The 26,532-nt window shown below is 37.7% G+C and overlaps 2 protein-coding genes across 2 annotated transcripts in view; both read left to right on the top strand.

The window, feature by feature from the left end:
- The window catches only part of Spx (Spliceosomal protein on the X), a 34,855-nt gene extending 24,410 nt beyond the window's left edge, over window positions 1–10,445 (top strand). Inside the window, exon 7 of the mRNA XM_089094550.1 lies at window positions 10,042–10,445. Coding sequence (XP_088950676.1) covers window positions 10,042–10,355 — 314 coding nt within the window. The 3' untranslated portion in view covers window positions 10,356–10,445. The remainder of the gene's footprint in view (window positions 1–10,041) is intronic.
- Window positions 10,446–10,537: 92 nt separating this feature from the next.
- Window positions 10,538–26,532, top strand: part of LOC148956222 (uncharacterized) — a 49,156-nt gene continuing 33,161 nt past the window's right edge. The window contains exon 1 of the mRNA XM_089099500.1: window positions 10,538–10,604. Within this exon, the coding sequence (XP_088955626.1) occupies window positions 10,538–10,604 (67 nt within the window). The remainder of the gene's footprint in view (window positions 10,605–26,532) is intronic.

Here is a 26,532-nt window from a genome sequence, read left to right as displayed (position 1 = left end):
AATATCTGGTGTAAAACAGGGATGTTTCCTATCCCTATTCCTGTTTGCTATTATTATGGAATACATTCTAAGGCATTCTTCAGACTATAGAATGGTCTTTTGCAGCTGATAGATCTCTGACCTGGACTTCGCTGACTATGTTGTTCTTCTCAAAGAAGCGTAATACCGACTGCAGCTGCTGCTCGACCCCATAGATGAGAAGGCCGAAAAAGTGTTGCTTACAGTGAATGTCAGTAAGGCAAAGAGCATGGCTATATCTGACTCTCTGCTGCCACTGAAATGCAAAGATAAAGCAATTGAACAGGTCAACGAATTTAAGTGCCTCGAGAGTTGGTTTGATTTTAATGGAGAAATAACCAACAAAATCAAGAGGAGGATTGGACAAGCTACATCGGCTTTTAATTTGGCTACATTGGCAATAACCCCCTAATATACCTAATAAAAATATACGAATATAGAAGTTCGTTACGTAAGTTAATTCGTAAGTTACGTCAGACTAAAATTTCGAGTAAGCCATTTAGCCAAAAAAAAAGGCAAAATTAATATATAACTTTCGTTTTAATTATTCATTTACGGTGTGCCAAAATCAAAGCTGCATTAATTCAAAAAGGTTCAGAAATTTAATAAAAAAAAAGTTTTTTAAACTGAAAGTAAGGAGCGACAATAAAACTTAAAACGAATAGAAATTATGCCATATATGAAAGGGGCTGTCTCCTCCTCATCGCCTCGCGCTTTACGCTAAAATTTAACTCTGTCTCACAATTTTATTTTTTTTAAACAATAAAAAACTTTAGCGTAACGAGCGAGGCGTTGAGGAGGGGACAGCCCCTTTCATATACGGAATAATTTCTATTCGTTTTAATGGCGCTCCTTACTTTGAGTTAAAAAAAATAACTTGTTTTTCTGATTTAATAGTATAAAAGATCCACACTAATAACAGGAGTCGAAATCTGGATATTATGGTGAAATAACCATCGAAATCAAGAGGAGGATTGGACAAGCTACATTGGCTTTTAATACGTTGAAACAGATATGGTGCAGTAGAAACTACTATGTGCGCTTGAAGCTCCGCCTCATGATTAGCAATGTGATTGTGATGTCCGTTCTTCTCTATGCAAGTGAATGCTGGAAACTAAATGTCCAATTGGAGAAACGCGTTATAGCCTTTGAAACATGTGCCTTAAATGAATGCTGAACATATCATGGCAGGAAAAGGTCACGAACATAGAAGTTCGCCGGTGAATCGGTCTGAAACATAGGAGATCGACATACCTTGACCACGTCCTTCGTATACCAAAGGATCGACTCCTGTGTACCTTTATGATTGGTGCCCTGAAGGGAGACGCAAAAAAGGTCGACCAAGACACACCTTGCGATGGTAGTATGAACAAGATCTGAGTAGAGGGGAGATGTCTTCCATCCACAGTGGGAGGAGGTCATCTGCGCATTGCGTAATTAATTCTAACACATCTATAGGTTACTGTAAGGAAATGTGTCGGTGTTTAATTATTTTCTTCGTGCCTTGGAGTTCGTGGAACAACTGAAAGGGATCTAAATCATCGCAATATTGTATTTTCATTACTATTTACTTTTATCCTCCAAGGAATGGTGATGAAGATATAGGAAAAACGAAAATGTTGGATACAATTTGCTTATACTTACTGCCAACTGCGCCCTCTACTTTATTTTAATAAAAATAAAACTTCAAAAATTACAAAATAATTATAGCCATTAAACAGCTTATTTGAAATTGTGCGCCCCTAAATTTCTACGTCCGGGCAAAGTGCCCCCTCTGCCACCCTAAAACCACTACTAAACAGAGGACATGATGATTTCCTCGCTCCCCCTCTCGGGTATCAATTAAAGTTAGTATTGCTTGATTTTCTTAGGAAATTCTAAAAATCTATGATAATTCATAAGTTTGGACCAAAAAAGCATTATTTTTTCTTTTTGTCGCAAAAAAAAAAAAAATGTAGATGTTTAAAATTAACTTGTATCAAATCTCATCAGATAAACAAAAAGAATAATGTTGCTTTTGATATTTTAAAATTCTGTCTTTCTAGAAAACACTTGTTAATCCAATACATATTTCTTTTAGTTCAAGCACTAGCCTTGAGATTATGTTAAAATTTTGAATTTCGTAAAGTAATTTCAGAGGAAAATCTTTACAAATAATATATAAATAAATAAATTTGACAAATCTGTCAAATTTGGCTTTTGACAAATTTGTGTCGGACAGTCAATAACAAAGAAAAGTTGATATAATGGAAACAAAATGGTTAGAATAGCAATAAGTAGTGTTAATAGCATTGTGGTTAGAATAATAATAATAATAACAAAAAAAAAAAATAAAAAAAAAATAAAAATATTACCGTGAATGTCCGAAATACCTTTTTTCTCCTTGAATTTAGTCAGCGTTGCCAGACAACTTTTTCAGTTTTATATAAGGTTTGATAGTGATAGGTTAGGTTGGGTTATGTTAAGTTGGGTAAGGCTAGATCAGGTTTTTAGCCCATTTCTGACATTTGTAACGTAGTTTAACCTAACTTTAACTTTACCATCAAAGCTTGCAAAAGACTGAAAAAGCTGATTCGCAAAGCTAATTGAATCCAAGGAGAGAAAAGGGAATTTCAGACATTCACCGATGAATTTTGACATTAACTAGATTTCGGATATCCACAGTAACATATATATATATATATATATATATATATATATATATATATATATATATATATATATATATATATATATATATATATATGCATTTTTTGTGTGTTAATTCTCTAATTAAAATTCTCGTGTATGTAAATTTAGAATCTATGCGGACAGTTTAGCAAAGAATTCAAACTTGAAGTGCAAAGTACAGCGCAGGACTAGTTCAGAGCAATCTATTTGAAACGTCAATAAGAAAATAGAAGTTGGTAATCTTTATTATTGAATTATATGTGGCATGAGTTGTTCAGTCAAACCGTGCTGTAATTAACAAGATATATAACTAAAACAGCAAAAAAAGACGAACTTGACCATCAGAGATTTAGCTTAGATTTCGAAAATAAAAACTGAAGATTCGGGAAAAGTTTTGTGAAAAATCATAACTTTTCTGGACGAAATCCTTCTCTGGTAGTGACATATTATATGTGCCACTCGCGGATACAAAGGACGTAAATCGTGTTGATTATTCGTATTTCGAATAAGGCTCTCTATGTCTTATGTTTTAAGTGACAGGATCAGGTGTATACGAATGAATTTTAGGGAGAAAGCTGAACGTGGGAAAATATTTTAAAAATAGGTTTATCGGAGCAAAATAATAAAAAATATCGACTCTTCCGAAACGGAGGTCCCCCCACCCCCTCCCCCCTACCCCCGCTCGCTTGCGGCCCTCTATTGGAAATGACTTTATTAAGTAGCTGTTGTGCGGGTCCCTTAGGTTCGGACCAAGGAGCAAAAGTTTTTACTAATTCACAACAATTATTCAACTTCAGAAATAGTCAGTGTCATACAGCTTTTAATTTTAAGAGTTTTTTTTGTAACCACTTTTCTGTATATTGATTCACCATTTTTTTCGGGGCGGGAGTCACAATTTTTTTTTTAACGTGTCTAAAATTTGTTACCTCCCCCGTTTCTCTGTTTCGTGATATATTGAATAAGCTACTTTGTTTTGCAAAATATTATAATCAACAAAGTATCAGCTTGAATTACGCCGAAAAATTAGGTTTCACTGGTAAGGACGTTGAAATTGAAGATAGAATCTAAATGCCAGGAAATAAGCTCGAATGAAATAAGACCAGTTTACTAAGTTGAAATTACTGCGAAATTTGACAATCAGCTTCAAAACCAAAAGAAACACTTTTGCTTCTTGCGCAATTAAATTTGAGAAATGATTTGTAAATTACGCAACTGGAAGAGGGAACTTGAAGAATGCTAAAATTCGACTTGACAACTTAAAATCGGTAGGCTATATCTTAGTTTGTCGAGCAAATATTTTAAGACTTCGTAAAAGGTTTCTTGTTTTTCTTTATTAAGACTACTGGTGATCATCGAATTTAGTAAACCAAACTGATGATCAAATAAAACTTTATTGGACCCATGGCCCGTATCCAGTATTTTTGTTCGGGGGGGGGGGGAGAAAAAATTATGACGCATCAAAAATTTGTTTATGTGTATTTTTGTTACGTATTTACGAGTCGGACAAATATTGGTGGGGTGGGGGGTCAAACTCCTTAACCCACCTGGATATGGCCTTTATTTTCATCATCTTTTTCTGCTACGAATTAAAAGAGGGCTCAGACAGTCATTCTTCTTATTGTGTAGCAAATAGTAAAAATTGGTTTAAAAAAAGGATCATTCCTTTTTACCCTCTTCAAAATCAGTTTCTGACTTGGTACCCAACCGTGCTTTTTTTTGCAAAACTGTAAGTAAAAGAAGTAGGTCCACTGTTTTGATCCCCCCCTCTTTCTCTCGCTGTGTAATGTGGTCGTGTCGTCCCTATCTCTCATAGGTAAAAAAAAGGATGCGGTACCAGAATTTACAGTCCGAACCGGCGGTGCTGTTCTCCTTTTCTTGGCTCTTCAGCCTGGTAGTTCAGGTCCAGCAATTGTGTGCTTTCGCACACCCTTTCTGTTGACAATCCCTCGATTCGTCCAGGTACCCTTTTAGAGGTGGGTTGACTCTGGCTAAGCTTACAGAGTTACACCACTGACCCTTGTCTCAAATCAAACAATCGACGACATCAGGACTTAAACCACTGTCCTGAAACCCAAGTCTACTGCCTTGTCTTGTATGATGCAAAATTTCAGCATTTCAGGAAAAGGGAAGAACTATTTTCAACACTTGTTCTGTTTATCGTAGGTATTAATGATACACCAAGAAACCCAGAAAAAACTTACTAAACCAATTCTTTATAAGCATTAGAAAGGCCTTAGCAGGAGACGAATAAAGTTTTTGGGAACAAACGAATGTGTACATTTTGACTATTTTATGGTTAGCTAAGACTTTTTCCATAGTTTATCCCCCCCCCCCCAGGGGCGAATCTCAAGCGTTTTTATTCGCGGAGGGCAAGAGGGGTCCATATCCGGATATTCAAGGGACATGGGATATATAATAATTTCTTTTCTTCACATTATTTGGGGCGCAACAGCCCCCTCCCCCCTCCCAATGACACCTCTATCCCTCCCCTACTCGAATCAAATACTGGGCTCTTATATGGTTGTTATTATTTAAGTTAGATTTGTACCGAAGTTGGTATTCATATAAGGAATCGTTGACTTATTTTGATATACTTATTTAAAAAATATGAGAACATTTTGACCTACAGCGACATTTTTCTCACAAAACCCTGGGGATTCTTTTGGGTCCTTATTCAAAGACCCAAAAGGACGTGAATACCATACAAGGTATTCACGTGAAATTGTCTGCCTCCCCCTGCAGCAAAAAAATATTCCACCTTAAGGTTATATGTTTTTCATATATTTTGACTTTTTTTACTATATTTCTTTAATTAACTACCCCACCTCCATCCCACCTTTAAACACATTCTTTTGTTGAAATGTATGAACCTTCCAAGAAATAATAGATTTTGTTTGTAGTCTCGTTATATTTAACGGTATTTTAAAATTATTAAATAAAAAAAACAAGTTTTTTAAACTGAAAGTAAGGAGCGACATTAAAACTTAAAACGAACAGAAATTATTCCGTATATGAAAGGGGCTGTCCCCTCCTCAACGCCTCGCTCTTTACGCTAAAGTTTTTTATTGTTTTAAAAAATAAAGTTGTGAGACAGAGTCAAACTTTAGCGTAAAGAGCGAGGCGTTGAGGAGGGGACAGCCCCTTTCATATACGGAATTTTTTCTGTTCGTTTTAAGTTTTAATGTCGCTCCTTACTTTCAGTTTAAAAAACTTGTTTTTTTTTATTTAATTTCTGATCGTTTTTTAGTCAATGCAGCTTTTATTTGTATAAAAATTTTACTTTTCTTTTGCTAAATGGATGTCTTTACAAATTAACTTACGTAACTAACTTCTATATTCGTATATTTTTCTTCTGGCAAAAAATACAAAGTTGCAGATTTTTGCAGATATGAGCTTGAAACCTATGTAATAGGGTTTTCTGATACGCTGAATCTGACGGTGTGATTTTCATTAAAATTCTTTCACTTGTAGGGGATGTTTCCCCCTCTTTAAAAAATCGAGTAAATTTTCTCAGGCTCGTAGCCTTTGATGAGTAATACTAAACTTAATAAAATTTATATATTTAGGATCAGCATTATAAACACATTCTTTTGATACATTTAATGACATCAAAATTTCGTTTTTAAAAGTTTCGATTACTATTGAGCCGTATCGCTTGTTTTTTTATTGTTTTTTTTTTACGTATATGTTATTACTTATATGAAGGGGTTCTCCCCTTAGTCAATACCACGCTCTTTTCGTTAAAAGTTAAAAAAAATTTTGATTCAGAAACCCTGAATCACAAAGGCCGTTTAATTAGAATAGAGAGCTCTTTTGAAAGCACTAAAAAAAACTGTAGCGTAAAGAGTGAGGTACTGACTTGGGGGAGAACCCCCTCACATACGTTATAATTTCTTTTCTTTTTAATTTCTAATATTCCTTATTACATTTCAGTTGAAAAAACTTGTTTGTTTTTTTATTTAACTTCTGATCGTTTCTTAAATAATGCTTGGAAATCAGGCGCCCCCGTACTAGAACTGTTCCTTACCCCCCATACCCATCCTCCACGGACATATTATCCCGAGTAACCCCCTCCTCTAGCCCCCCCTCCTCCAGAAAAAATCCTTCATGAAAATGGTTGTATACTTCCCAATAACCAATAAATAATGCTGGCAAGTCCGGCGCCCCCTTCATGGCAATTTCCCTTCCCCCATGAAAACTTCCTTCATGAACAGATCCTCCAACATAACCACCGACCCACCCTTCCCTCCCACTACCAGAAAAAAAACCTCCTGAAAACTTCTGTATACTTACAAATAACCAATACTATATGTTAACATTGGGTAAAGTTCATAACTTTTAGCCCTCTCTCTGGGACCTTCTGGGGATTAAGTCATCCTAAAAGACATATTTATCATATTTTCGACCATGATGAACAAAATGGCTATCTCAAAATTTTGATCGGGTGACTTTGGGAAAAAAATAAGCGTTGGAGGGGGCCGAGTTACCCTCCATTTTTTGGTCACTTAAAAAGGGCCCTAGAACTTTTAATTTCTGTTCTAATGAGTCCTATCATGATGTTCTAGTAATACTGGGTTAATAGAACCACCCCTGGGAAAAAAAAAAACAAAAGAAACAAATAAACACGCATCCGTGATATTTCTTCTGGCAAAAAATGTAAAATTCCACATTTTTGTAGATAGGAGCTCGAAACCTCTACAGTAGGGTTCTCTGATACGCTGAATATGATGGTGTGATTTTCATTAGGGTTCTATAACTTTTAAGGGGTCTTTCCCCCTTTTTTTGAAAATCAGCCAAATTTGCTCAGGCGCGTAACTTTTGATGGGTAGCACTAAACTTGATGAAAGTTATATATTTGAAATCAGCATTAAAATCTGATTCTTTTGATATATCTATTGGTATCAATAACCCGTTTTCTAGAGTTTCGGTTACCATTGAGCCGGGTCGCTCCTTACTTACAGTTCGTTACCACGAACTGTTTGATCAAACAGTTCGTGGTAACGAACTGTAAGTAAGGAGCAACCAGGCTCAATAGTAACCAAACTCTAAAAATTGGAATTTTGATACCAATAGGTATATAAAAAAGAATCTGATTTTTATGCTGATTTCAAATATACAAGTTTCATTAAGTTTAGTCTAGACCCATCAAAGTTTACGAGCGTGAGAAAAGTTTCCTTATTTTCGGAAAAAGGGCAAAGACCCCTTAAAAGTCATAGAATCTTAATGAAAACCACACCGTCAGATTCAGTGTATCAGAGAACCCTACTATAGAATTTTCAAGCTCCTATCTGCAAAAATGTGGAATTTTGTATTTTTTGCCAGAAGAAACATCACGGATCCGTGTTTATTTGTTTTCCAGGGGTGGTCGTATTGACCCAGTGGTCCTAGAATATTGGGAGAGGGCTCATTCTGACTGAAATTAAAAGTTCTAGTGTTCTTTTTAAGTGACCAAAAAGATTGGAGGGCAACGGGGCCCCCTCCTACGCCCGTTTCTTCCCCAAAATAATTTGATCAAAATTTTGAAATAGCTATTTTGACCAGTATAGATAAAAGATCAAATAATTATGTCTAGGTGTAAAATAGGCCCCTACAGTCCGTGGGGAGAGGCCTGTAAGTTATGAAATTTGTCCATTATTTACGTATAGTATTTGTTATTGGATAGTATACTTATATTGTTTTAGGGGTGTGTGCTTGGGGTGGATTTCTGTAGGGAGAATCTGCCTTGGGAAGGGAAATTTCATGGGGGAGGGGAATATTCCAGGGGATATGTTACACTGGAGTGATTTGACAGAATTACTATACGAAAATCTTTCTAATTGTCTTGCATTCTCTTAACCAAATTTTTCATGCGGAGATGTTCCAGGGGAATTATCCAAGGGCTTTTTTCCGCTTGTTTTGTTTTCTGGGAAATAATTTCCACGGAAGTGACCGAGAAACCGATTAGAGATTAAAGTCTTATTCAAATGAAAGAATGCTAAGGAGAATTTTTCAGGTTGAATCGTCCGCAAGCAATTTTGTAGGAAGTGGGATTCTCCGCGAGGATGGAACTATTTGGAGGGAATTTGAGCGGGGGGGGGGCACTTTACGTTGGATGAATATTCCAAGGAGGAGTTTCCCGTGATGGGGAGGGGTATTTTTCATAGAGGGTGAGCCAGATTTACCGGCATTATTTGCAAACGAACAGAAATCATTCCATATATGAAGGGTTTTCCCCTCCTCAATACCTTACTCAGTACTCTAAAGTTTGACTGTTTACTAAAACTGAAACGAGGAGGTCGTTTAATTAGAATAGGAATCTTTTTTTAAAAGTGTTAATAGCTTTAGCGTAATGAACAAGGTATTGAGGAGGGGGCAGCGCTTCATATACGGAACAAATCTGCCAAAATTAATATGACCATTTTGTTTTAATTTTTATGTACGATGAGCCAAATTCGAACCTGCATTAGTTGAAGAACGTTCAGAAGTTAAATAAAAAAAACAAGTTTTTTTTTTAACTGAAAGTAAGGATCGATATTAAAACCTAAAACGGATAGAAATTATTCCGTATATGAAAGTAGATGTCCCCTCCTCAACGCCTCGCTCTTTACGCTAAAGTTTTTGTTGTTTTAAAAAGTAGAGTGACAGAGTCAAACTTTAGCGTAAAGAGCGAGGCGTTGAGAAGGGGACAGCCCCTTTCATATACGGAATAATTTTTGTTTGTTTTGAGTTTTGATGTCCCTCCTTATTTTCAGTAACAAAAACTTGTCTTTTTTATTTAATAAATAGTAGACACTAACTTTTCCCTAACTAAAACAGGCCTTAAGTCTACACCGTATGTAGGCCACACCCCCTTTCTGTAGGGACCCTTCATTTTAAAGATTCAATAAAAATGTTCAAGTGATTCTTATGCTGGCAATTACGATTAAAGTCAGTTTGTTTCTCTTGGATCGAAACATCTTTGTACTCTAAAATTTATCTGATCCTGTTTGAACCTTTGAAAGTTTCTTTTTCTGAACCTATTTGTATCCGTTAGATTCTTATTACTTATGAATTAATTTCCTTTAAAAAAAAGGTAAATGCTATGTGTAGATGCTTATCATTTGATGCCTATCTCAATGCCGTTCATTTACTTCGTCTTTTCTCTCCCACGACGACTTTGACTGCGTTTGAAACAGAATTCCAGCTACTAACCTGGAATAAAGTAGTTAATTCATTTAGTAAAGAAGCCCACTGAATCCATTTCCGGGTTGTTTAATCATTAACTTGTCAAATATTTCACGAGAAACGTGGGAAAGAAAGGCCAAATAAGTTTAAAAATAGTGATTAAACTTCCAGTTGGATTTGATTCAAGGTCATATGGTTTTATATTTTTAGGTATGCCGATGCCACCTGGTGGTCTACCACCTCCGCCTCACTGGAGGCTGCCTATGCCTCCTTTGCCTTCTGGTCCACCAGGCAGCCGGCCAGGAGCACCTTTGCCGCCAAGTAGACCTGGACTACCTTTGCCACCAAGGCCACCTGGCTACTCTTCAGCCGGACCGGGTGGTCAGGCTCCTCCACCTCCGATGAATCCGCCTCTTCCTCCTGGTACCAGACCTCCAACATTGCCACCTCTTCCACCAATGGGAGGAGGACAAGCACCTCCTCGTCCGGTTATGCCTCCAATGCCACCCCTTCCTCCAAAATAGATATATTTTTAGAATTTTTCTGGGAAGTGCTATAGCTTTTTGAACTTTTGTAAATTAGCATTAATTAATGACAATAAACATTTACATATGTCAAGACTTGAATTCTAGTGAAATCACCCTAATTTGACAAGATGAATTTTTTATGAGGTAGGATACTTAATCAGTTGTTTTTATGACTTGATATGGCCAACTACCGGCTTTGTCAAGTTTTATTTTTTATTTTTTGTGTTATCCAACTGGTATTAAGCGGTAAGTCAGATCTTTAATACAAAGTCAAGACCAAGTTATATATCAGGCTTCATATCTTTAGAGGTAGAGGGTTTGTCTTTATGTTACAAAAAATCGATCTGAAATCAGTCTTTGTGTATTGTAAAGTTATTTTCAAACTATCCAAGCTACTATTTTTTTTCTTTTTTTCACAAATTTAAAGAAAATCCCACCTCCTCTCAGTGGCACTACCATTAAAAAAAAAAAAAACTACTTTTAAACAAGCTACTCCAAGCTACTCTTTGATGTTATACATACTGAGCTGATAAACTAAGCCCTTCCGTGAGAGAAACTTGAAACATGCCCTTTCTGAAATCTGGCAACTTTTCTGTGTTGAATAATTTGGCCCCCTGTATTTTAAGAAATATCTTTGTACATCCACGACGAGTGGCCTCAATTACCAAAAATCAAGAGGGTCTTGGGGGAGATGCAATTTTGTTGGTTGCTCGATTTTTTCAATGAAAAAAATTTTTTTTAAATAAAAAGTACAAAAAAAATAATTTTTCAAATTCTGGAGAGGGGGCATATGCTTTCCCCCTCCATTTGAAGCCCCTGTGTTTGAACTGAACCGCTTCATTTGCAAAGGGTAGCATAATGCATCCTTGATAAAGCTCTATTCTGGAATTATCTTCAGAAAAATCGTCTGGAAAAACATGCAGCATATCCTTTTATTATTTCAATAAAACTCGAGTCTTTGGGCCATTTTTTTCATGTCCAGTTCGGTGTCTAAAAAGAAACATTTGAAATAGTTCGGTTTGCTAAGTTTTTCCATTCCTGTTGGTTCAAAATACTTAAGGTGAAGATTCAGCAACCCCAGTTTGGGAGGGGGTTTCTCTGTAGAAGGCTTAAAAATACTTTTTCGATTTGTGCCATTTTGTTTTTCTGCATAGTGTGCAAGATTTCGCTTTTGACACTGAACTTTGTGTACTTTAAGTAAACTTGTGCAAGACATACTTGTCCAGGATCAACCTTTAAATGGTATTTTATTACGTAAACTGTTCTTAATTGGTAAGTTAGTAAGTCGCGTGTTCAGAATAAGTGGAAAATTTGTTTTTTCTAGTGATGAAACAAACAATTTTCTCTTCCACCAGGATCTGCTCTAACATCCCTTTCCCATGAGGTTCTATTTTCCTTTGTTATGACCTCTTCCACCCATGCGGGGACAACCTGCGTTTCGTTTCGCCCCAGATATATGGCCATGAAGCATAATCTTGACAGTCAATCATCCGTGAAACGTGACCTGGCCATCTTGACCTTTCTTTAATTGTATCCCTAGAAAGTGGGATCGAACCACATTTTCTGTACAGCTTATTGGATATACGGTCAGTCAAACGAGTAGCTTAGACTATCATTAGATAATTATTCTGAAAAACATCTAGCATATCTCCCTGAACCTTTCAAAGTGCCTATGTTCCAGAGCCACACTTCGCCGCTGTCATTACCTTGGCTCCCACTATCCTATTCTTGGTTCGAAGACTTATCGTCCTATTTTTCCCAACGAAATTCAACTTCGAAAAAGCACCCTGTGCCCGGGCTGTTCTACACGAATAATACTAATCAGGCAAGAGAAGCTAGCGATTTAAGTGATTTTCTCGTTGTTTAACATTACCTCTTCACCAGGGGTGGATCAAGGACCCCTCCCTCCAAGATTTTTCTGGTGCCCTCATTCTGTTTTTTTTCTTTACTTGATTTTAACTAAACTTGTCAATTTAGTCAATTATTGATGCCTTTGTCACATTGCCCCGCCCCCCTCTCCAAGATTTTGCTCTAGATCAGCCATTGCTATTCACCGTCATTTATTCTTGGTCTAAGGGATTTATGTGTTTTACTATTCATTTTCGAACCTAGGCCGTATTTGAAGCGTCTCTGTTGACACGACAAGGAATTTTGCCATTTTATTTGATTCTCTGTCTGCACGGTGGGCGATTGATATCATCTAGACTCTGTTGTCTTTTGACGACAAAAAAAAGGTACGTTGTTTTCCTTGTCGGCATAGAGATTATACATTCAAATGGTAAATTCATGTAGAGAGTGATCTGATGAAACACAAAATCGCGAAGAAAGGAAGAAAACGAGGACAATTAACAGTCAGTGAAAAAATTGAGAAATTATGCAAATATTTCGGTCAAGACCTCCGCTTGACCGTCCTCAGTGCAGAATTGAAACTGATGAAAATATAAAAAACCAAACCTTAAAATAAAAACACAGCTAAAATTAGACGACCCTTTCTCACTAACGGAGTTACCCTTTTACCGTTCACTGTTTTGTCACGATTAGCCAGTGTGGTCTCAGAAATTATTTAAGGGATTTGAGGTCATTAAAAAAAAGAATATGATGGTTTGTTTGTGTTCAAGAATGGTAAGCATTAAAAATCAATGAACTAACTTAATAAAAGCAGACAATTTTGGTTAATTCATCATTCAATAGCATTAGAGTATTACATTTGAAACTACCACTAAGAAAAATGTGTTCGATGTGCTTCTCCAGGTCGACATAAAACGAAAGTTACCCCTTCCGCCTAGCCTATTTAAATATAATTATTCTGTTTCAAAACACTTGTCTTAGATTAATTATGTCCAAGATTAGACAGGATTTTCTAATATTAGGCTCGAAATCAAATGTGTGTCCAAGATTAGGCACCGCTGTTTATCAGTATATTTGTAGTTATGAGTGTTGTATACGGTTAAAATGTTCAAGCTAATCAAAGACTTAAATTTTAACAAGTTCAATGGTGAAACAATCCGCTTCCTGGGGGTATAATGCGGATTTACAGGATGGAACAATAATCCTAAGTAGAAAGGATCCTAGGTAGAAACATAGTTATTAGGGTATTTTAATTCCTAGATTGGTAGCCTTATTGTGACAACATTGTAAATATGTAATTATAAAATCAAGCCGCCTTTTTATTTTTTTTGTTGGCTAGTTTATCAGCGTGTTTGAGAAAGTATACGCGATCTATAGTTTCTGATTGCAAAGATGTTGACAAATTGTGTGACACACTAAAAACTTTACTGGCAGAAACCATAGTTGCAACAAAACTGCATATCTTACAAGCAGATAGCAAAGAATAGGCTTTGCTTGAAAATTTAGAATCTGAATCAGGATTTTCTTGGATTTCCCTCATAGCCTTACAGACAATAATGAACATCTATTTAAATAAATTAATTGCTTTTAAGTGCTCCATCCATCTAGTCTCGCAAAATTTGCTAAATCCTGTTCTTTTTTCCCTGTGATAAGATTACTTTCTTGAACAATTTCTTTGAAAACTGCAGAGCGTTTAGGTGAAATTCTAAGAAATTAATTACTTATTTCAAAGTTTCTAGACAATTTCTTATAATAGTTATGTTGTACGAATAACACAAGGCTAGGTTTAGGAGTGACTTGCACAGTCAACATAGACTGGATGGGGAAAACTTTGACGGATAGCACAACCTTGAAACTGGCCGTTCATAGATGAAGGTCCGTCATAACCTTGCCCCCTTAAGTATTTTAAACTGATTCCCATTTCACCTAAGGTTTGTATCAACCAACTAAGGTCTGCTATTAACCAACTGTTTCTTATTGAAAAAGTCTATAATTGCTGATTTCCGGTTTGACATGATGGACGACTAACAGACAGGGACTTAGACTTCTATATAAACACTTAAAAAGCACAGATTTAAATGAAGTTCATCAATCTTAGGATTATAACAGCAAGTGGTTATAACAGCATGTGGCTTACTTGGTGGCAGCCTGGCATTGTTCCCAACTGCATTTTCATAAAACAGAAATTCTCGTGCAGAGATCGTCACACATTACCTTCTTGTTGTGCATACATTACTCTATATCATGTGGATTAAAACGCATAATGAATGTTGTTAGTTTAAGATAGTTTCGTTTTAAATTTTATTTTATAAAATAAATGAATCATTCATTTTTTATCCTCGTCACAATAAGATCTACGGAGTACGCTGTCCTTTTTTATTAGTCAAGATCTATAAGAATGTCGACCCTACAGGACAAATTTTCTGAACTTCGGGGGGGGGGGGTGTATCCCCGGTATCCCCCCTCTAGGTTCGACCCTGTAGACATCTATAATTTTGTAGGTATAACAGTCTAGTCATGATAAATTCAGTATTTAGTCCAAGGGCTTCACCTTTTGGTCATAAGTTAACATGCTATTTACACAATGGTAAGACGGCCAACCTTATTGATTTTGCTATTGTAAACAGGTGATTTATAGAATATACCAGATATTCAGAAGTGTTGTTATTGATGTAAAAATTAAAGATCACCATCTAGTAGTGTCTAGGGTTAATCTGAAGCTGAAATCTAGGAAGGGTAACTACCATGGGCGTACGTAGCTTCTTCTCTAGAGGGGGGGGGCATCTAATTTTTTGATAAAGGGCGGGGGGCTGAATTTATATTGGCAGTTCACAAAACCTTACATTGCCAGCAAGTTCTATCATACGTATGCAATCTTTATTAATAAATAATCATCAAAAATCATCAATAAGATTCAGCATTAATCAATCTTCTTGGATTAGAACTAAATCTTTCCAAGACATTAGGGATAATTGCTTTTTGTTTGACTTTTATTCTGTTATTCCAGCTGTTTATTTCCAGCTTTCTCAACTATCTACCTTTTATCAACTGTTTTTTAGCCATCTACCTTTTTTTCAATTGTTTTTTCAACCATCTGCTTTTTCAGTCATATCTACTATAAATTTGAAGTTGTAGGGGGGGGCTGCCCCCACCCTAGAATGTTTATTACTGAAGATTATGAATATAATTTTGGAAGTGGAAGTACCTCGCAATTTCAGGAAAATTTTTAATTAGACCCTTCTATAAGATAGGTGATAAGAGTGAGTTTGGTAATTATAGAGGCATTAGCCTGATTTCTGTAGGAAATAAATTACTTAGTATGATGATACTTTTTAGACATCAGATGCTGTAGATAAAGTTATAACAGACGAACGGTGTGGTTTTAGGAAGAGAAGAAGATGGGTCGAAAAATTTTCATTCTTAGACTAATAATTGAGAAGTGCCTGAGTCATCAGACCCCTTTTAATCCTTAGCTTTATAGATTATGAGCAAGCGTTTGATTCAGCTGACATAAGAGCTTTAGCGAAAGTCCTTTCCTTGTATGGTATACCAGATAAATGCATTAAAGTGATTAGTACTATATACGAGAATAACATTGCTGTGGATAAGGTAGGAAATAAGGCTAATGGCTAGTTTTGTATTGAGTCAGGAGTTAGCAGGGTTACGTTTCATCCCAGTTTATATAGATCATTTCGATAGACTTTGTCCTAAGAAACACGGCAAAGGTAATCAAATGGGAAAGTAAAACTCTCCTAGACTTTGATTATGCTAATGGTTTGAGTTTCCTAGATCTAAATGTTAGCAGAATTAATGATTGTTTCGATGTTTTGAGAACTCATGGTGCAAGAATAGGCTTGAAAATTAATATTAAGAAGACTACCTAGACAACACTTACCTAGGTAGCACTATTAGTAAAGATGCTGGATGCAGTGAAGATGTTAAAAGTAGAATAGCCAAGACCCAGGGTATTTTTTTGCACTTAAAAATATTTGGAAAAAAAATGAAGTCAAGTCTGCGAGCCAAGATTAAAATATTGGAAGCCACTGTGATAAGAGTGGTCCAGGGGCGTCATTTCGGGGGGGGGCTGGGGCTATAACCCCACCCTGATTTTAGGAGGGGACCGGGGCCCCAAATCAGTTGTGACAATTTCTGTCGATTTGATTTTAAGTTTTAAAAAAACGTAAAAAAGTGTTCTCAGTTAAAACGAATCCGTTCCTAATACAGCTGTACTTCATAACAATATATAGTGGGCTTCATTCCCAAACACACTACAGCTACGGTGACCAGCTTTCATTACAATAAAGTAATTGGGCCCAGGATCCGTAATAAAATTGTACATGTCGTTTACGTGATTTGGAGCAGTGATCCCCTCAATATATACGTATTATGTACTCCATATTTCTTTGAGACTGTGAATCTGTTGTGACTCTTTTCTGAGTCATGTGTGACTCAGAAAATGTTGTGACTCTGCTCTGTTTCTGGACTTGGTAAATAAAACACTATTTTATACAACGGCGGACTTTTTGCGTTCCAAAAAGCCATAGACGTATTATCAAGCAGTAACAAACTGTAAGTAAGGAGCGACCCGGCTCAATAATAGTCGATACTCTAAAAAAAGGAATTTTGATACCAATAGATACAGAAAAAGAATTGTATTTTTATGCTGATTTCAAATGTATAAGTTTCGTTAAGTTTAGTCTTACCCATCATAAGTTACGAACCCGAGAAAATGACCCTTATTTTTAATAAAGGGAGGAAACGTCACCTGAAAGTAGTATAATATTAATGAAAATCACACCATCAGATTCAGCATATCAGATAACTCTACTGTAAAGTTTTCACGCTCCTATCTGCAAAAATGTGAAATTTTGTATTTTTGCCTACATTTTCTACGTTTATTTGTTTATTTGTTGTTTTTTCTTCCAAGGGGTGATGGTATCGACCCAGTGGTCCTAGAATGTTGCGAGAGATCTCATTCGAATGGAAATTAAGATTTCGAGTGTCCTCTTTAGGCGACCGAAAAATTTGGAGGGCAACTAGGCCCCCTCCAACGCTCATTTTTTCCCAAAGTCACCGGATCAAACTTTGAGAATACCGTTTTGTTCAGCATGTTAGAAAAATCTAATAACTCTATTGTCTTTGAGGACGACTTAATCCCCCACAGTCCCAAGGGGAAAGGAAGTTATGAGTTTTGCCCATTGTTTATATATAGTATTGGTTATTGGGAAGTATACATACGTTTTCAGGGGGTATTTTTTCTGGTGGGGGGGAGGTCGAGGGAGGTGGTTACATGGGAGGATCTTTCCATGGGGGAAGATAATTTTCATGAAGGGGGTGCTGGATATCCCAGAATTATTTAAAAAACAATCAGAAATTAAGTTAAAAAAAACAAGTTTTTTAACTGAAAGTAAGGAGCAACATTAAAACTTAAAACGAAAAGAAAATATTACATATATAAAGGGGGTTGCTTCCTCTCCCCTTTAACTGAGCGAATTTCAAACAGTAAGCTGTACGAAAAATGTGGTTCTATCCCGCTTTCTAGGGCTATAATGAGAGAAAGGTTGAGATGGCTAGGACATGTTCTGCGGATGAAATATGGCAGATTGCCCAAGATCGCCCTTTTCGGCCAGCCATCTAGGCCCAAATAAATAGCAGTTCGTTCCCAAATTGGGCGGAAGGAGGTCGTAAGGAAGTATTTAAGGGAAATTGGAACTTCTTGGGAGGGTGTAAAGAGGGAGGGTTTAAACGCATTAGGAAGGAGGAGAAACGTTTTTAGCTGTATTGGGCTCAGTCGGCTTGATGCTGCATAGAGTTGTTAATAGTAGTAGTAGTAGTTCTAAAATCACTGGATACTTCCCTTTTTCAGAAATCGTGTGCTTAATCTTTAGTATCCTATCGATGACTTCGCAACCAACATGTTTTCAAAGTCATTACCAACCGAGACCTTATTATTTTCCAATTATTTTAGTTCTGGAGCCCGCTTTTTCTTCCGAATTTCATAGGCAGTGCAATAGCGCTGCCTAAGTAAAGAACGATGTTGGAACAATGTATTATTTATTTTTTTGGTTTTAGACCAGGGCACTTCGCATCGAAGGATTTGTCGTAGAAACTTTGAAAAGTGCTCATTCGATTGGAAATTGGAGTGGCTTGTGCCCTTTTTAATAGTCAAAAGTGATTGGAACTAACACCCCATCCACGCCCACCATTTCCCCAAACACATCCAATCAAAATTTTGAGATAGCCATTTTGTTCAGCGTAGTTGATTTCCAGATAGAAGTTATGTTTCTAAGGAGAACACTCCCCCACAGCCCTCAGGGCAAGGGTTGTAAGTTATGCCCTGGGAGCATATAAGGTTTTTATAGAAAGCGTTGTCGTAGAAATTTCAAAAAGGGCTCATTAGATTGGAAATTCAAAGGGCCAGTGTCCTTTTTAAAAGTCGAAAGTTATTTGAGGGCAACTAACCATCCCTTCACGCCCACCTTTTCCCCAAACATATCCAATCAAAATTTTAAGATAGCCATTTTGTTTAACGTAGGTTCAAGTTCTGGAAATTAGGTCTTTGAGGATGACAACCCCCCCCCCACAGCTCTCAGGGCAAGGGTTGTAAGTTATGCCCTGGGGGCATATAAGGTTTTTATAGAACGCGTTGTCTTAGAAACTTCAAAAACGGCACATTCGATTGGAAATTCAAATGGCTAGTGCTCTTTTAATAGTCGAAAGGGATTGGAAGGCAACTAACACCCCTTTCACGCCCAGCATTTCCCCATACACATCCAATCAACATTTTGAGATGGCTATTTCCTTCCACGCAGTTTAAAGTTCAGGAAATTATACCTTTGGGCAGAACGCGCCCCCCCCCCACAGTCTTCAGGGCAAGGGTTGTAAGTTATGTCCTGGGGGCATATAAGGCTTTCATTGAAATCTTTGTCGTAGAAACTTGAAAAAGGGATCATTCGATTGGAAATTTAAAGGGTTAGTGCCCTTTATAGCCGAAACTGATTTGAGGGCAACTAACCCCCCTCTCCCGCCCAACTTTTCCCCAAACACATCCAATCAAACTTTTTAGCCATTTTATTCAACGTAGTTAAAAGTTTTGGAAATTAGGTCTTTAAGGATGACAACCCCTCCCTCCCCCCCCCACAGCCCTCAGGGCAAGAGTTGTAAGTTGTGCCCTGAGGCATATAAGTTTATATAGAAAGCGATGTTGTAGAAACTTCAAAAAGGGCTCATTCAATTGGAAATTCAAAGCGCTAGTGAGTAGAATGGGGGGTACCAGCGCAGACGGGACTCCTTATATGGGCATAGAATACTGACGGGACTCCATATATGGGCATAGAGTCATTAGGGAGAACACGATGTTAATGGGGTCAATGACCTCTTAGAAGGGCCTTATTGACTCCGAACGGGGCACCAAATATGGGCATAGAGTCATTAGGGAGACCACGTGGTTAATGGGGTCAATGACCTCTTTTTCCAATGTGTCAACAACAACAACATCGACCTTGACATTCGCTGAGAGCGTGCACTTACAACAACAACAACATCGACCTTGGAACACCTGTGATGTCGACCTCAATTCACCTATCGTGAATCAATAATTCCCCTTAGAAACAACAAATTAATTCCCCTTTCTTGACAAATCAATCAACCAATGACATCATCTGTCAGACTTTAAAAATTTTCGCATAGAAACGATTCTCCAGGAATAGATCCAAGTCATTAACGTCTTTGCCTCGGAAACAACTCTTTTGGTCGAACTCCAAAGGATATTAATAGCCAAAGGCCATGGAAACAATTCTCCAAGAAACATCTTAGCGATGAATTGTTTTAGCGCGGGGATCAGGTTTCTTATTAATTTGAAATGCATTAGCGCAGAGATGCCAAAAACAAAAGGAACACGCTGAATTACGTTTAGGAATTATTTGGGCGAAACTGTTTTAGACATGTTATGGAACTATTTCGGCGAAACAGTTAGAGACATTTTAAAAGATGATTTTTGAAGAGATTTTAGAAGAGAATTTAATGGTGAAACTCTGTGGTCGTTATAATACACAAGTTTCATTTGAACAGTGTAGTGAGGTCCTCTAACCCAACCCCAAAGGGTTCCAATCCTCCTACCCCAACCCCGAAGGAAGCCCCCGGTCCTCAAAGGCCCCCCCAGCTCCCCAAGGGCCACCGGCGCCCCCCAAGGCCCCCCCCCCCCCCCACCGACCCTCCCCCGGCCCCCCACCGGCCCCTCGCGCGCCCCAAGGCCCCACGGGGGCCCAACGGCCCACCCCCGGGCCCCCCATGGCCCCCCCGCCCCCAACTGCCCCCCGGACCCCCAAAGGCCCTCCCTGTGCCCCAAAGGCCCTCCCTGTGCCCCAAAGGCCCTCCCCGGCCCCCAAAGGTCCCCCGGACCAGAAAAGTGCTACGGGGATGCACCGTCGGCGAGGACAGTGCCACAGGATGTGTCGCAGGGATGCACCGTGGGTCAGAAACGTGCCTCGGGGGATGCTCTACAGGGAGGTACTACCGGAACGTACTGTAGGATGTATCGCGGGGTTGTACTGCAAAAAAAAGTAAACTAAAAAGTAAAAATTTCGAAATGTTATCCCCCAAACGCCCTCCTCAGACCCCCAAAGGCCCTCCCCCGGTCCTCAAAGGCCCCTCAAGCTCCCAAACGGCCACCGGCGCCCCAAACGCCCTCCCTGGGCCCCAAAGGCCCTCCCCTGGTCCTCATACATGCACACAAAAACTTACACACACACAAAAACTTACACACACACACAAAAACTTACACACGCACACGAAAACTTACACACACACACACGAAAACTTACACACACACGCCAAAACTTACACACACACACAAACAAAAACTTACACACACACACACACACACAAAAACTTACACATGCACACGAAAACTTACATGCACACAAAAACTTATATTAACAAAAAAACTTACATCCACACAAAAACATAAACACACACACACACAAAACTAAAACACACACACACACACACGAAAACACACACACACACGCCAAAACTCACACACACACAAAAACTTACACACACACAAAAACTAACACACACGCACAAAAACTTACACACACACACACAAAAACTAACACACACACACACACACAAAACTTACACACACACACACGAAAACTTACACACACACGCCAAAACTAACAAACACAAAAACTTACAAACACACACACACACACACACAAAAATTACAAACACACACACAAAAACTAACACACACACGCAAAAACTTACACACACAAAAACTTACACACACACACACACACACACAAACTTAAACACACACACACAAAAAAAACAAAAAAAAACAAAAACTTACACACAAACACACACACACACTTACACACACACACACACAAAACTTACATCCACACACAAAAGCTAGACACACAAAAACTTACACACACACACACACAAAAACTTAGACACACACTCAAAAACTTAAATTCAAACAAAAACTTAAATCCACAAAAACACTTACACACACACAAACAATTACAAACAAGCAAAAAAACTCACACACACAAACAAAAACTTACACACACACACACATGAAAACTTACACACACACGCCAAAACTTACACACACACGACAAAACTAACACACACACACACAAAAACATACACACACACACAAAAAATTACAAATGCACACGAAAAATAACATGCACAAACAAAAATACATGAACACAAAAACATACACACACACACACACAAAACTTACACACACACAAACACACAATAAAACTCACACACACACGTAAAATAAAAAACACACACAAAAAAATACACACACCCACACAAAGAAAAACAAACTAACACATGAACACAAAAACTCACACACACACTCACAAAAACTAACACACACACACACACACACTAAACTTACACACACACACACATGAAAAATTACACACACACTCAAAAAATTACACACACAAAAACATACACAAACACACACACACACACACAAAAACTGACACATGCACACGAAAACTTACATGCACACAAAAACATACATGCACACAAAAACTACACACACACACACACACACACACAAAACTTACACACACACACACACGAAAACTCACACACACACGCCAAAACTTACACACACACAAAAACTTACACAAACAGACACACACACAAAAAAACTTACACATGAACACAAAAAAAACTCACACACACACGCACAAAAACTTACACACACACACACGAAAACTTACACACACACGCCAAAACTTACACACACAAAACTTACACATGCACACGAAAACTTACACACACACACACACGAAAACTTACACACACACTCCAAAACTTACACACACACACACACACACAAACTTACACATACACACACACACAAAAACTTACACATGCACACGAAAACTTACATGCACACAAAAACTTACATGCACACAAAAACTTACACACACACACACACAAACACACAAACACACACACACACACGAAAACTTACACACACACGCCAAAACTTACACACACACAAAAACTTACACACACACACACACACACACATACACAAAAACTTACACATGAACACAAAGAACTCACACACACACGCACAAATACACACACACACACACACAAACACACACACACACACGAAACACACACACACGACAAAACTTACACACACAAAACTTACACGCACACACACACACACACAACTTACACACACACACACAAAAACTTACACACACAAAAACACACACACACACACACACACACACACACAGACTTACACATGAACACAACAAAAAACTCACACACACACGCACAAACACTACAAACACGCACACACACGAAACTTACACACACACGCAAAACTTACACACACAAAAACTTACACACACACACACAGAGCTTACACACACACACAAAAACTTACACACACAAAGACTTACACACACACACAGACACACACACACACACACAGAAAACTTACACCCACACACAAGAGCAGACACACAAAAACTTACACGCACACACAAGAACTTACACACACACAAAACTTACATGCACACAAAAACTTACATGCACGCAAAAACTTACACACACGCACAAAAACTTACACACACACACAAAAACTTACACACACACTCAAAAACATACACACACACACAAACTTACACACACGCACATACACACACACAAACTTACACATTCATGCTAAAACTTACATTCACACAAAAACTTACACACACACACACACACACGAAAACTTACACACACACACTACAAAACTAACACAAACAAAATCTCAGACATACAAAATCTAACACACACACACAAAAAAAAACTTACACACACACTCAAAAACGTACATGCACACAAAAACTTACATGCACACAAAAACTTACACACACACTAAAACTTACACACATGCACAAAAACTTACACACACACAAAAAATAACAAACACACACACAAAAACTTACACACAAACAATAACAATCAAACAAAAACACACCCAAAAACAGACAAAAAAAAACTTAAACATGCACACTAAATCTTACATTCACATAAGAACTCACATGCACATAAAAACTTACACACACGCACAAAATCAGACACGAACACAAACACGAATAAACACACACACACAAACACTAAAAAACAAAAACAAAAAAACAAACACAAACAAACAAACAAATACACACACACATTAAAATTCACACACACACACTAAAACTTACACACACACTCCGAAACTTACACACACACACACACACACAAAAACTAACACAATCACACTAAAACAAACAAGCACACAAAAACTTACATGCACACAAAAACTTACACACACACACACACACACACACACACACACAAACAAAACTCACACACACACACACACTAAAACTTACACACACACGCAAAAATTTAAACACACACAAAAACTTACACACACACACACACAAAAACTTACACATACACACGAAAACTTACATGCACATAAAAACTGACATGAACACAAAAACATACACACACACACACACAAACACACACACACACAAACACACACACACACACACACGCCAAAACTTACACACACACGCCAAAACTTACACACACACAAAACTTACACACACACACACACACAAACACAAAACTTACACATGAAAACAAAAAAAACTCACACACACACTCACAAAAACTTACAAACACACACACACACACACAAAACTTACACACACACACACCAAAACTCACACACACACCCCAAAACAAACACACACACAAACACACACACACACAAACACACACACACACACACACACACACACACAAAAACTTACACACACACACAAACACAAACAAACTTACAAACACACACAAAAACTTACACACACACACAAAAGCTAGACACACACAAACTTACACACACACACAAAAACTTACACCCACACGCAAACACTAACAGGCACACAAAAACTTACATGCACACAAAAACTTACACACACACACACACAACACTAACACACACGCACAAAAACTTACACACACCAAAAAAAATAGACACACGAAAAAAAACTTACACACACACACACACACACACACACACACAAAAACTTAAAAATGCACATTATCTATTAAATTCAAACAATAAAATAAAAACAAACACACACACACACGAAAACTTACACACACACACGGCAAACCTTACACATACAAAAGATTAGACACATAAAAACTTACACACACACACACACACAGAACTTACACCCACACAGCAAAACTTACACCCACACGCAAAAGACTTACATGCACACAAAAACTTACATTTACACAAAAACTTAAACACACACTAAAAATTACACACACTCACAAAAACTTACACACACACAAAAAAACTTACACACATACACGAAAACTTACGCACACACACACACACACACATACACACAAAAAACTTACACAAGCACACAAAAACTTACATGCACATAAAAACTTACATGCACACAAAAACTTACACACACTCACAAAATATTACACTCACACACAAAAACTTACACACACACACGAAAACTTACACACACACACACTAAAACATACACACACGCGCAAAAAATTACACACACGCACATTAAAACATACACACACACACGAAAACTAACACATACATTAAAAAAATTACACGCACACAATAACTTACACACACACACACACACACACAAAAACTAACATGCACACAAAAAATAAAACTCACACAAACACACAAACACACACACACACACAAAACTCACACACACACACACACACACACACACACGAAAACTTACACACACACACGAAAACTTACACACACACAAAAACTTACACACTTACCATATCACAGTTACATTGTCTTAATTTTTCAAATTTCATTTTGAATTTCTGTCGTGAAATGCAGGAGTTGGAATATTTCAGTAGTGACTTGTTGTGCTTCACCTTCTCACAGTTACATTCTCTTGATTTTACGAAGTTCATTTTGAATTTCTGTCATCAAATGCAAGAGTTGGAAATTTGGGGTCTTAGTCCACCAGCCCGAATGGTGGAAATCCACTAGCTCAGTATTGGGGTCCCAGTCCACCAGCCTGAACAGTGGAAATTCACTAGCTCAGAATTGGGGTCTTAGTCGACCAGCCTGAATGGTGGAAATCCACTAGCTCAAGATTGGGGTCTCAGTCCACCAGTCTGAATGGTGGAAATTCACTGTTTAAGTTAGGTTAGGTTAACTTGTCATGAGGGCTCATGATAAGTTAACCTAACCTTTTCCGGCGAGTATGGTTAGGTTAGGCCAGATTAAGTTAGGTTAGGTTAAGTTAGGTTAGGTTAGCCCATGTACGCTTCACTTAGGTTAGCTTAGCTTAGGTGAGAGACAGGCAAAAAGTTAGGTGTATGATTAGGTTAGGTTAGGTTAGATTAAGTTAGGTTAGGTTAAGTTAGGTTAGGCTAGGTTAGCCTACGTACGCGCGCGTACGTAGGCTAACAAAATGAACTTCGAAAAATCAAGAGAATGTAACTGTGAGAAGGTAAAGCACAACAAGTCACTACTGAAATATTCCAACTCTTGCATTTCACGACAGAAATTCAAAATGAAATTTGAAAAATTAAGACAATGTAACTGTGATATGGTAAGTGTGTAAGTTTTTGTGTGTGTGTAAATTTTCGTGTGTGTGTCTAAGTTTTCGTGTGTGTGTGTGTAATTTTTTGTGTGTGTGTGTTAGTTTTTGTGCGTGTGTGTAAGTTTTTGTGTGCATGTATGTTTTTGTGTGAA

The sequence above is a fragment of the Artemia sp. Qi Xiang Cuo genome, chromosome 1 (genome assembly GCF_049724085.1).
Source record: "Artemia sp. Qi Xiang Cuo chromosome 1, ASM4972408v1, whole genome shotgun sequence".
Classification (NCBI taxonomy): Eukaryota; Metazoa; Arthropoda; class Branchiopoda; order Anostraca; family Artemiidae; genus Artemia; species Artemia sp. Qi Xiang Cuo.
Note: the sequence above shows the minus strand (reverse complement) of the source record. Positions and strands in the feature narration are given on the sequence as shown.